At 40.6% G+C, this 13,901-nt stretch overlaps 1 protein-coding gene across 1 annotated transcript in view; it reads right to left on the bottom strand.

Moving 5' to 3' along the window:
• Positions 1-13,901, bottom strand: part of LOC148063720 (neurocan core protein-like) — a 44,633-nt gene that overhangs the window by 9,109 nt on the left and 21,623 nt on the right. Inside the window, exons 6-13 of the mRNA XM_087811024.1 lie at positions 12,738-12,865; positions 12,385-12,669; positions 10,914-11,057; positions 10,751-10,837; positions 10,529-10,680; positions 10,312-10,465; positions 7,840-9,081; positions 2,796-2,912 (exon numbers count right to left, since the gene is read on the bottom strand). Of these exons, the coding sequence (XP_087667150.1) occupies positions 2,796-2,912; positions 7,840-9,081; positions 10,312-10,465; positions 10,529-10,680; positions 10,751-10,837; positions 10,914-11,057; positions 12,385-12,669; positions 12,738-12,865 (2,309 nt within the window). The remainder of the gene's footprint in view (positions 1-2,795; positions 2,913-7,839; positions 9,082-10,311; positions 10,466-10,528; positions 10,681-10,750; positions 10,838-10,913; positions 11,058-12,384; positions 12,670-12,737; positions 12,866-13,901) is intronic.

Below are 13,901 nucleotides of genomic sequence, written 5' to 3'. Positions count from 1 at the left end.
AAAACTAATAAAAAGAATAACACCAGGATTAAAGGATTAAAGAAATAAATAAAAGTAAAATGTTAGATGAGTGGGTTGAGAGGGCCCTGCGATTTTAGTTTTAAATTTTAAATTCTGGACCCCGACTGCTTAACTCAATTATGTGGAAAGGTCTTAGATTTGATCATTTTTAAGGACGTAAAAAGGAAGGAGAGCTAAGATACGGGTGTTTTCCGGACGAGATCCCAACTGCCTTCTTCGGAAAATCTTCATTTTAGGAAGATCAGGCCAAAGGTAGCTCCATAAGAAGCTCTTAGTAAGCTTTGGCAAAACCTTGACCATGAATAGATCTGAAAGTAAGAACCAGAATTTTAAAGTTGATGCTGAAAGAAACTGGCAGCCAATGCAGAGTTTTAATGATCGGGGAAATGTGAGTTCTTCTACTAGAGCAGCTCAGAATCCTTGCTGCAGAGTTTTGCATTAACTGCAGGCGAGAGAGAGCCTTCTTGTTTATCTTGCTAGCAAGGACAACTTATCATAGCTAGCTACATAGGGTGAGAGGCAGGGGACACCCTGGACAGTTTTCTAGCTTCACCGTCTGGAATTCACTGGAAACAGTGAAATATCTAAAGAAGCTGTATGTTTGAAAGGTTCGATCCAAGTGTGTCGCTTTTAATTACACCCCCCCGCGTTCCCTCGCCTCAGACATTTAGTTATCACAACACACAGCCCACCAACTTCCACACTTATTAAAACTCAAAATGTTCGCCAGCGAGGAGACGAGGGATCCGCTCGTCCATCTCATCCATTATGCAGAGCGAAGCCACTCCTCGGAGAGATAATTCCGCAAATTCTGCAGATCCACGTGAAAACCTCCCGGCGTACGGCGTCGCCTAAGCTGCTGCCTGTCAATGCCGGCGTCCGTCCGAATCCACCTGGCACTCGCCGGGTGTTGAGGTGCCGGCTGGCGAACGCTGCTGAGGAGACGGCTAAGTATAGCACGTGTGATTGCTTTTATTCACGGTGATCATTTCCTTGAGCTGTGGCTGCCTAATGAGATAAGTGTGTGTGTCAGCAGACAAGTTAAGGCCCATAAGGAAGATTTATATCTTCATGTCACGAAGCACAAGTTCTCACACAGAGGATCATAGAAGCAGCGCTGGAGTGAGTAAGAAGTGTATAATTATCATTATGTGCTGGGATTTCTCAAGGTGTGTGACAGGTTTTTAAACTTTCTTACTCCTTCATGGAAACTTTGCAAATCAGATGCATTGTGCAGATGATTATTCCCATTATTTGAATTCAATTAGTTTGAAAGATGTTTAAGTAGTTTATAATTACAGTTTAAAATGATTAAATTCACGTTGGGAGCCAAAATAATATAAAATCCTCCTTCTGAGTTGCTAATTTTGATGTTCATCCAATATTTTATGTATTTTATTTTCAAATTAGCTAACCTAATATTGATATCATTAATTATCAAATTCAAGATGCTAGTTCCAGAGCCTTCACAAAACACACACACATAACAAATGAAGTAAGTATTGAAGCTTTTATTCCTTTAAAACATTTGTGGATCCGGATGGTTAACAGGAACGGAAAAGGAATCCATATTACCTTGCCCAGTATGGACATTTCCTTCTACCAGTTTTTTAATTGTTTGCAATACTATACTCAACAAAAGTAATAAAGAAATATGCCGTAGATATAGGGCTAAATACCTCTGATGTCTTGGGGCAATTTAAATGAATAATATTAAGCTAATAATAATAAAAAAAAAAGTATGAGTCGGATCGTTATTTTTTTTATTCTTGGAAGCTTCATTTATCCTAATGTCTGTATGTTTGTCCTCTTCGGACAATGTCTGGCAATCCTATATTAAACACTGACACATATTTTATTCGTAAAACTAAGTTATACAAAATAAATAATAGATGTGAATAATCAGAAAGAAGGACAATATTTTGTTCTTGGTAGAACCCTAACGGTTCAACATTTTTGTAGCCTTTTTTAATCTATTTTCATCGTACAAATCGTTAACATGAATTTAGATATTGGTCATTGTAGGAAAACAATCTAACTACAATACTACTGAGTCATACGGAACAGAAACATAAGAAATTGATACATTTATTTCAGACTAAGTCTAAGTCTAAGACTTGTTTTGACTGCTGGGGTGTCAAAACTCGAGCAGTATATCTATATAGATATATAGATAGATAGATATATCGATATATAGATGTATATATATATATAGATATAGATATATAAATATAGAATCTTCATTCTTGGAGGCACTGTCTATCTCAATTATCTCCATGTTTGTCATCAAATACCTTCTGCATTCCAATGACTTCACCACCAGTTTGACTCTTACTGGAAGTTAATAATCTCTTGTATTAATCATAAACACTGATCATTTTATTAGTCACCATATGAACATGAACCTTCATCTATTTTTATTTTGAGATAAAAGGTCTGGTGGTCCACATGAAACGACTTGGTCCCGGGCCATGAGTTCTAGAGGCACCTCTTGTTAGGCCAACTGTGGGTTCATGAACAATGAGGTCAACAGTCGGGTTATTGCCGACCATTTAAAAAGCTCCAGAGGTTTGACCTTGTAGGAAATATGACCCGCATCTTACAGTCTGCTTCTGACCTCTGACCCCCCTCCCCTCCCTCCGGCCTCCACTTTCTCGCTCCTCTCTTAACGGTGGTGGACAGCTCAGCCTCGGATCTTTGTGTCGGTTTACCCGAGGAAGTGACTTCTGTTGTGTGTGTGAGTGTGTGAGTGTGTTATTGTAAGCGTCACTTACCAATCTCACAGTTCTCCCCGGTGTATCCTTGCGGGCAGTAGCAGCTGTAGCCCGTCCCCTGAGGAAGACACTTCCCTCCGTGCAGACATGGGTTTGTCACGCAGGGTTCTGCCACCACTGAGACACATCGGGGAGGAGGGGGTTCGGGGATTAGAATTATGGATGTGATTTAATTAGTCAACTCAAACAAAAAAGAGGAGATTAAACACCATGTTTTTCTTTTTTCAGGGACAGGATTAACCGTCGCTCGGATAAACAATGTGTTGATTCAAGCTTGAAGCAGGAAGATGAAAAGTTTTTGCCTCGGTGCTGATAATTCTGCTGATCTGGTGCTTTTTGTTCACGTAATTCAGTTTTTTTGGTAAGAATGAATGTGAAAGTATGTAAAACCTTGAAAAGATGATTTGATAATATTAATATTTATTTATTTCCTTAACACTGTGTCGATGAATTCATTTGTTTTGGGACGACTTTTCATGGTAATATGTAATAAATTATGATTAATTAAAGGAAGAATCCATTCTTAAATTAGACTTTAATTGTATTCTATACATATGTTGCATATACTGTACATGAAATAATAAGAACATAGTGAACTGTTGTTTAATTGTATTTTACAAAAATCTTATACATTCTTTATGGAGTGACTGTAAATCACATAAACTATATAAATATACATATAAATACTTAATTTAACTGTATTTTCAAGATATGTTTTCAATTTTCTTTACACTTTGGGCTAAATGTAATTTTCACATGTAATTCAATAAATATGAATTTATATTTTCAATTAAAACAGTATTTACATACAAATAGAAATAAGCACAAAATCATGTAAATAAGTGGATTCATGCCCAGTTGTGGGCGGAGAAAATGCCTGTAAGCATTTATTTGTCCTTATATTTCCACGTGTATTTTGTTATTTTGTTCCTCTTGATGTTTACTTGCTACATAAGATTTTATTTATTATGAATAATTTTCAATGTAAGTTTTATTTACCATCACAGAGCAGAATTCACTGAAGTCTTTCTTCAGACTTGTAGCAATAAATGACAAATAAGTAGTGGTTCAAAGAAAGTATTCATAAATAATCATATAAATCCGTTTTTCATCTTCTAGTAAAGGCACGAATCCAGTAGATCCATTTTTACATTCGGTGTCTTTCACGAGAGATCAAAAGCCCGAAGCTTCAACCTTGTCATCCAGACTCGGAGCCGCTGTCGTCATGGCAACCCTATGTAAAGCTAAAAGCCCTGCACCACTTCAGTGACCGTCGAACCGTTGTGAGAACTTCAGAACATGATCAACAGAAAACGAGCGGACCTCCCTCGGAGAGGCTCCGTCTCCGCCATTCACGCCCCCCCACCCCCCGAATGTGTTTCGTGTGTGGTCTCGGTCCACGCCGGACTATTTCCATATCAATGGCTGCCTCGCCATGTGTTTCGCTCCTGAAGCGCTCATTAGAGCAACCGCGGGTCTTTGAAAACCAACACTCCTTCGGTGCTCCGCAAAAAGCTTGGCTGTGGGGGCTCTTTGTCCAGCATGCAAAGCAAGGTGGGGCGGGGGGGGGGGGGTGTTGTTGTTTGTATGTGCACACACGCACAGGTTTTTGTTTACACGGGACAATGAGTGAAAATCAATACCTCGGCTATGATTAGCCGGAGGCCGATCGTCGCTGCAGCGGCTCAAGGACTCGCCACCAGATGAAAATCGCTCACAATATCCTCCTGATTTATAGATCCGCCATACATTTCGGGCGAAACCCAATCCGCGGAAGTTTGAAAATCCTGCTGACGTCCGAGGCTAAAATCAACCGCGTGTGACACTTTATGTCGCGCGGCAGTCAAGGCCGAGCCCGGTCTTGACAAACATCACCTGTTATGTCGACCCCACAGCCGTGACGGTCTTCCCTGTGTGTGCGTGATGGATAAACCTTCAGCGATTGGCTGTTCATTAAAGCGAGTGCTGCGGGAAAATCGATAGCCTGTGGAAGCTGCTGACAGAGTGGCCTGTTCGGGGCGCTGCTCGGCACACGTCGCACAACGGCAGGCAAGTATACACAAAACATTCCATTGTGGAGACGCACATGATGTCGTGTCAATTTAATTGAAATATAAAACTAAATATTCTACTTTCTAAGGCATAGTTGTCTCGACGATGATGCCCTTTATTAGCCATTCAACGTGGATATCCCCCCCCCCCCAAAAGTATATTGGGGTCTTTTCATAGTATATAGAGGGGGATGTTCTGTAAGATTCTATATACCTTCTGTGTGCTGTGTTCACGAGCCGGGGGGGGCGGGCCACTAAATTTCCCAAGGGGCCACATTATATAGTGAGTGTGACAACCGTTTGACAGTTTGTTTTAAATCAAAGAAGATTAACGTTCGTGTTGATATTGCGATAAAAAGTCAATGCCAGTCTGTACGACAAGATAAGCAACATATCTTATTAATCAAGAGTTATACAGAGACTTACAATAATGTTAGAAAATGATCGAAGGAAAGACATTTTCTTGGTGAGTGTTTGATAGATAAAGACAAACATGATATAATTCACCTCCAAGAATAGGAAAAATGATGACGCAATCAGACTCAAAATAGTCTTTAAGAGTTTAATAATACGTTTGAAAATTAACATTATGTTTGAGCAACGATTTAAATGGGTAAGTGAGTAAGTCAGTATGTAGTAAGATCTTAAGATGCTTCTTGAAGGAGTCAGTAGATCCATCAAAAACAGAGAGAGAGGAAGATCGTTCTCTCCTCTGGTCCTGAAGCGTGTTCAGGAACCATCAGTAGATTCTGATCTACAGACCTCAGAGCCTGAGCTGGGGTGTAAGTCTGGATCAGATCACTGATGTAAGGTCTGACCATAAATATATATGAAAGTAAGAACCAGGATTTTAAAATTGATCCTGAAAGAAACTGTAAGCCAATACAGAGTTTAAGGATCGGAGAAATGTGAGTTCTTCTACTAGAGCGGCTCAGAATTCTCGCTGCAGAGTTTTGTATCAACTGCAGGCGAGACAGATCCTTCTTGATTAGACACGAAAATAAACTGTTACAATAGTCTAAACGAAGGACACAAATGTGTGGATTTTAAGCTGCAGTTTGTGTTGTGACATCACAAGTTTAGAGATTTTATAAAATGATAAGAATTGTGTCTCCTTGATGGAGTTTAACACCTCTGGCTTCGACTGATGGATCTATGTTGGGTCTTATACCATAAATTCCTCCTAAAATAGTTGATAAAATCCAGCTCAAGTGTAAAGATAGTAGTTTGCGTTGCGGCAAAGGTTGTTCACTGAAGACTGTTTCTCCCAACATTGATCGAGCCGAACCGATGAAGTGCTCGTGATCTATTTGAAGAAGACCGGTCGACCAGCACCAGAGATAAAGCTGTTTACATAGAAGCTTAATTCATTACCCAGATCAAGACTCATGTGAGTTATCTTGTTGATATTTCACTGTTACAGTTGCTTTAGCTTGTTGATGCTTCTCCTGCTCCTAGTTAATGAATCAATATGCAGCTGTACATCCCGCCACGATGCTTTGCCCCCGAGCTCCTTGTCAATAAAGTTTACAGCTGTTTTCAAAACCACTACTCTTCAGCGCCCCCCCTATGGCAATAAGCTCTGACATCCCTGCCATGGACTGGAGCAGCTTCTGCAATGGTGTAAAATAAATCACCCAAGAATGTGACGTGCCCGTGGGGGTTTCAACCAGCAACTGCTTTTCCATGCACTCTCATTATGGAGAAGAAAAATAAGTCGGGCGGCACGCTGGGAGCTTTACTGAGATAAACCGAGATATAGACTTAATCAATGGATTACGTTTAGAGGACGGACAAGAGCTGCTGTGAGGGAGTGAAGCGGTAAATATTACAGATATCAGAAGTAGAAATAGAATTAACGCATCAAAAAAAGTTTTACTTTAAAGTTTGCATGTCGTTGGAAGTGTATATACTGTATATATATCAGTGCTTCAATGGTATTATTTAACTTATTTTAAACGTTGAAACTTTTTCATTTTAATATTATTTAATATTTGATATTTTAATTTCATTTATATTTTATTTAAAATGATTTGTTTGTCATTTTCCATTCTTTTTTTTAAATACAATTTATTCAAACATGTATATATTGAAGAGTTTAATAATTATGTTTAATAATTTGTAATTTGATGATTGAATTTTCTTATTTTTTAATGATTTGATTTAAAATTGGAACAACTCACGATTATTATTTTTTGTTTTACAAATAGATTTTGATATGTGAATACTAACAATTGAAGAATAAATCTTCTAAATTTAATTTTCTTTTCATTCTTTGCCTTTTAAATTCAATATAAAAATGTTGGTATAATAGTGACAGACAATAATAAAAGAGAACTGAGCTACTTGATCAAACTTTTGTCTGGTGTCACTATAATACCAACATATTTATATTTAATTTAAAAGGCGAAGAATTAAAATGTCTAAATTATTATTTTGAGTATTTTAATCTTTTTATTAAAATGGCAAAATCAAATTGAACCTTTTAAAATACAAATTATTATATTCAATTATTAAATCAAAAGAATAGGGACCTTTATATAATAATAAATATATTGAAGTTAATTATTATTTAAAAAATTAATAAAATATTAAATTATCATAAATTAAAAGTTTGAAATATTACATTTTACCATTGATGCCACCTCTATATACGTGGCAATATTTTTCAGTATTCAATAAAATTCAGGAAAACCATTTGGAAAGTGCGTCACATTATGTATGAGATCATTTTTTAAATCCATCTCATGTACAGTTCCCCTCCCTTTCTTATATTATTATTATTATTTTTAATTTTTATTTTTTTATATTTTTTTATTGTTATTTCATCTTGACTTTTTGCTATGTATATTTATTTATTTTTTTTTTTGTTACGCCGATATTTGTGGAGGGACGGCAAAGAAAGAATTTCATTGCATAGGGAAACGTGTTTCTCGATGTATATGACAAATAAACACTTTGAATCTTGAATCTCTTGCTCATCATGGACTCACCTGTAGGAGCCACGCTGCTCACGTCGCTCCCCGATCTGCTGCTGTCCTCCTCGGTGATCCCGGGGATCTGCGAGCCGGAGCCGACGGCGTGAGCCTCTTCTTCTTCCGGGGTCACCGCCGAAGCGCTGATCACTCCGCTCTCCACCGGGACCCAGTCGAGGAAGGCCTGTGAGTCCGTGGTGCTCTCCGGGGTGTTGAGGTGGAAGGGGGACGCCGAGTTCTCCGTCCCGACGGTTTGCGAGGACGGAAGGTGAGGCAGCGTCGACGACGGCGAGAAGGAAGGTAACAAGGAGGATAAGAGCGAGACCGAGAACAGGGGCGGGAAACTGGACGGCGGGACGGAGGGCGGCGGAGAGCCGGACGAGGGCGAGGGGGTGGATGGAGCAGACGTGGTGGAGGAGCGAGAGGAGGTCGATGACGGGGACGAGTCGGGGGCCAGAGAGGGCGTGGATGATGGAGAGGAGGTGGAGGAAGGAGAAGCAGGTGAGGTCGTGGACTGGTTGAAGGTGACGTGAGGGGATGGCGAGGAAGATTGTTTTTCCAGAGCGATGAACTGGGACGGCGTCGTGGGAGAGAAGGACAGGGACTGGGAGGTGGTACTGGTGGTCGGTGACGGGCCGGAAGAAGACTCTTGAGGGATGGACATTAGCTCAGCCTCTGCCGGGTAGATGGATAAGAACTTAGACGTGGGGATGTTTTGGGTTGTGGGTTCATGGGTGCTCTCGGTCATGGATGCGGTCGTCGTGGTCCTGTTCCCTCTGGACTGTCCTCGCCTGTGACCCCTCCCTCTCTCTCTGGACCTCTCTCTCGGCTTGCTGGTGCCGACCGGTCTTCGGGAGACCTGGATCTCCCCCTTCGCCTCAACACCGATGATCTCACCGCTTCCTTCCTCCTCAACCTTTCCTCTCTCCTCCCCCCGGATCCTTTCTTCTCCTCGATTCTTCTTCCCTCTTCCTCGTCCTCCTCGAGAATTGACCCGGGGAGTCACCGGCGCCTCGCTCTTGTCCCTCGGCTGCAAGGTGGTCTTCGTTTCCACAAGGATCCAAGTCCCCCCGCCGGATGTCGCCGCCTCAGTCGCGGGGTGGGATGTGGTTTGAGTCTCGGAGGGTTCAGGACTGGTCGCACCCTCTCCGGAGACAAACGCGTTTGAGGTGGAGGAGGACGGAGGACCAGTGGATTCTTCGCTGGCTGTCGTGACCTCATTTGAGACGGTGGACTGTGACCTTTTCCACGTAAACACACCTGAAAAAAACAGACAAAAAAAACAAAATTTGAAATTTCAAGACTCAAGACAATAGACTTGCTTTATTAATTTTCATGCAAAATAGTTTGAAGTATTATTTTAGTGTTTTGATTATTATGCTGTGTTTTTTGGTACTATTTATGATTTGAGCCGACATGCGAGCGGCAGCGGTTAGAGGCCATACAAGTACAGGGCGAAACCGCAATGTAATCAGTGATCTTTAACACCAAGACTTTCAACTGACTTCAACAAAACTGTTTTGCTTTTTGAGGATTAGGGTTAGGGTTAGCCAATTTCTCTTAAAGTAATATGTACAAAATGTTTTTGCAGATTATTATCCAAAAAATGGAAATTTGGAATTTATTTACCTTTATTTTTTACTGATATCATTGCCATACGTAAATTTTATCTACATCATTTTAAGGTTTTTTTTTACAATGGGCCAGAAGGTTGCAGTATTTTTCCTGGACTCTCTTAAACAAGACAATAGCAGAAGCAAAGAAGAAAGTTCAGAAACTCTTACTCTGTCCCAATGAGCAGTGTGTAAAAATGTAGTGCGTAACGAACACTACATTGGCGTACTCATGGCCAGAAAGTTGAGTATGGATCGATGGACACTTTCCACCCTTAACAGTCTCAATCTTAGTGACGCAGATGACGCTAAACGGAAGCTACGTCACTGACGACTCGTCTTCGGAGCAGATACCGACGGAAATGCCACTTTTTTTTTTTATCAAAAAACAACACAACAACAACTGTAATAACACAATAAAACACGAATAATAACTTGTTTCAAGTGTCGGCAATAATGTTATGTTGACATCAGCGTTAAAAAGTAGAAGAAGAAGAAGCTGTCGAGTCATTTCAAGTGTGTAGTGGCAGTGTTTGATTTGAGACAGTACTATTGTCGAAAAGTAGGTGCACTGTCATAAGTGTACTGTAAACCAGTGCTCTTAGAGAAATGCGCCATTTGGGGCACAGCCTCTGTCTACTAAACAAAGACCAACACATCCTTCAAAAGCTTCATGGATCCAGATGATAATCCAGAATACAACTGAAGTGCAAATTTCTGCTACATGTTCTATTATAAATACTTCCTCAAAAGTTCATTAAAATCCATTAACCCATTTTGTTTAGGTGTTTAGTACAAACATTACACAAAAATAGCTTTCACTTTGAGAATTATGTTTTTCCAACAAACAAACAAACATTATTTTTAAAATAAATACCTGATGTAGACAAATCGTCCTCTTCATTTTTCATCTTCGTCTCTGTCTCGTTGTCCTTCGCATGTCCTCTTGGAGCTTTAGTCGCTTCCTCGTCTTCTGCTCCCACCAGGTAGTTCCAAGGCCCCCAGATGGACTTGACGATTTTGGAGATAGCCTGAGAGAAGATGAAAATTCACGTCTTTAATCATCGTCACAAGTAGGCAATAAAACGACTTACCTTCTTCTCAGGAGGGGTTGTCAGCTCAGAGGGTTGAAGAAACTCTACAGAGTCAGGACCAGGCTCGAGGAACTCCCCCCAGTCTAATGAGGTCTGTCCAGGAATCAACCGAAGGGTCACCAGAGACTCCTCAGTGGACCACGGGTCTGACGCTGACCATAGAAACAGGTGAAGTGTTAAGAAGTTTGAGGTAAATTACGACCATATATCAGCAAGTCTTACACGTATTGCTGCCATGAAGCGACATCTCCTCCTCGATGTCCACCAGGCCGGTCCAGTTGGACAGAACGTTGTCACCGTAGACCGTTGCTGGAGACACAACGAAGCCATGGGTTTATATTTCGAATCAACAAGTCCATTCCGTGGCAGATGTTCGGAGACAAACCTCTGGGAGCTGCAGTCTGCTGTGTGGTCTGGTCTGGACCGTCGGCCCCTGCTGAGGCGGCATCACGGGAGCCCGACAGGTAGCTCCAGGGCTTCCACAGGGACGTGTAGATCTGAGTGATGGAGCCGGAATCCCTCACTTTTCCTACAAAAACAGAAAATTTGTTTTTATCTTGTTTTAAAAATGTTAATTCTGTTTGCCGTTCTGGTGTCGTTTTTTTTGACTCTGACATTCCCTGTTGTCACTTCCACTGAGAAATCACGGTTGCCATGGCTACGACGGCGGCGACAGTGACATGTGGTGTTATTGTTGCAGATTCAAGGCCACTATGTTATGTCAACACGTTCGAGAGCAGACGTGGTGAGTTTTCATTTTCAATTACGTTTCACAGGTCACACGTTTTTCTGAAGGATTCACTGTCTTATCGCGCACTGACAGTGATACAACGGTTGCTATGCAACACATGTTCTGCTGCATTTTACCAGCAGATATCTATTAATTAAATCTTTTTTTCTTTTTCCATATGATCTTTTTCTAGCCGCTTATCTCACCCCGGACGAGGGAACCTTTCATCAGGGAGTCCCTGACTTCATACCTCCCTGTGCCACTGCGACTGAAGGATGCATTGACATATATTTTTGACATTAATAAAGCTTCAGTGAAGATGGAATCTCTCCATCTGCTCTCCTTTTTTGTGCCTGGTAAACCTGAACGCTAAAGGCCACCATCCATCTCAAACTGAGACACGCCCTGCTCACCTCAGGGAAGCTAGTTAGGGCGAGTAAATTGAGTTTGGGTTCAGGTGATGCATGCCCTTTACCAGGTACGGGAACAAAGAGCGTGAGATCCACGGTTGGATGGTCGCAATGTCAACCATTTTGAGGTCTTTTTATCAGTCTGTTGTGAAGGAAAAAGAGCTGAGCCAAAAAGGCAAAGCTAGCAGTGACACAAGAAACACACAGACAAATAAGATATTCTCAAATAATAATAATGATAATATATACTGTATGTTTTATTAGAATTCTCTGCTCTGCAATTTTGTATTTCTGTGTGAACCTGTAGCTCTGTTTAAAGTATTATCTATTTCTTTATTCTATAGGTTTTTCATGCATTTTATTTAATTTTAATATTTGTACTGTAAATAACCTTAATATAAAGGGTTTGTTTTTAAGTGTGAACTGAGCGTAGTTACGGTAAATAAGATTCAACTCCAGAAAGTGTTTTCAGTAGGCTTAAGATCATTTTCTAATGTAAATATTTGAGTGTAAAGATAGTTTTGTACAAACAGACACTGATGATACAATAAAAGTCCAACATCTATTTAAGACTCACTTAAATCAACACATTAGTTGACCTTTAAAGATCATCAGAAATCAATGATATGTTAAAAAAGAAGTAAGTAACTGTAAGTAACCACAGCCTCTCCTGAAATGAAACATTATTTTATGACAGTAAAGGGAAACACTCTCACCTCTGTAGCAGTAGGCGTCATAGAGAGCCGTTGTGTTGTCGTCCAAACCCTCAGGAGTGACGGTTCTCACTCCAGGCCGACTCCCTCCACAGCCCAGGAACGACAGTCCCACGGGGTAGCGGACGCTGCCGTCCGAGAGCCACCCCGGAGCGCAGCTGTCCAGACCGGCTCGCCAGGCCAGGTAGAGCTGACCCACGGTGGCCAGCTGACCCCCCAGGGACACGCAGCGGTCAGAGGCCGAGGCCAGAGACAACCTTCCCGGGACCGAGGAGTGGAACACCTCACCTGGAGGGAAAACTTGATTCATTACATGCATCAAGATATCATTCAAAGCCACATTTCTGCATATTTACCATCAAGTTCTTGTGCGAAACAGTAAACATCAAACAGCTCCTTTGGATCTTTCTTCCCATAATTCCTCACTCCAGCAGAGTTCTCTTTATGACCGTAGCAGTCCAGCTCCGGCGCCTGGACCGAGTAGCTGCAGAGAAAAACGTTTTTATTTCAGATTCATTCAAGCGTCGAGGTGTGTCCTGTGAGACACAGCTGTACGACCAGGAACCGTCACCGGTCCGTAAAACCTTTGGTAACGACCGCACGCATTTATATAATTCTGTTCAATCTTTTAATTATTGTTTTTGCATATGTGTTTATCCATATTTATACCGTCTTGTATTCATTTTTAAAGTGATATTGTTATTTATTTTTTAGACAAACAAAAGGCTACAATTAAATACAACAAATGTTAATTAAGATAAAATAACATTGAAAGTAGAAATAAAATGGCCGCTAGAACTATTAACAATTATCATAATAATACAAAAATAATGCAATAATTATGATAATAAAAAAACCCAAAACAACAAGTAAACCCGGGAGTAAAGACATTCAAATGAACTCCTACACGTTAACATACATTCAAATGTAAATATAACTACATGCTTTGAAGGAAAAACCTCATCAAGTTCATCCCGACTGCAAGTTGGGTCGTATTTATTGATAATTTCTGTTTGAAAGGTATTTTGTTTTTAAAAAAAATGGTGTTTTTCTTATCGTAACATTAACCTGTTAGCTTGTTTCAAGTCAATTTTCCTCAAAACACAAACCTGTAAACTAGTGACAATGAATAAAACCCCTGCTCTATTTGATTTATTTAATATATGAAGGTCGATCCATAAATGGAAATGTCAACATTAAACCGCGGTGCAAGAAAACGTTGTGGACCGCTGCAGTGAGGGACGACGCTCTAGTCTTAATGAAAATGAAAAAAATGACACTAATTCCGTCTTTTTAAAACGAAAAACCATGTCCACAAGAGAAATGCATTCATTCTCTGTGTAGTGCTTTTCACGGCCAGTCCCGCAGGATCCTGATCACATTGTGAGACGGGCATGTGTTTAGACGCACAACAGATCGCACACCGCTTAGTCCGCAGAGAAGGATGTAAATCCCAACTATTGTAACAGTTTTTGTCGTGTCTAAACAAAAGGAGCTGTCTCACCTGCAGGTAATACACA

The sequence above is a fragment of the Callionymus lyra genome, chromosome 16 (genome assembly GCF_982586985.1).
Source record: "Callionymus lyra chromosome 16, fCalLyr1.hap1.1, whole genome shotgun sequence".
NCBI lineage: Eukaryota > Metazoa > Chordata > Actinopteri > Syngnathiformes > Callionymidae > Callionymus > Callionymus lyra.
Note: the sequence above shows the minus strand (reverse complement) of the source record. Positions and strands in the feature narration are given on the sequence as shown.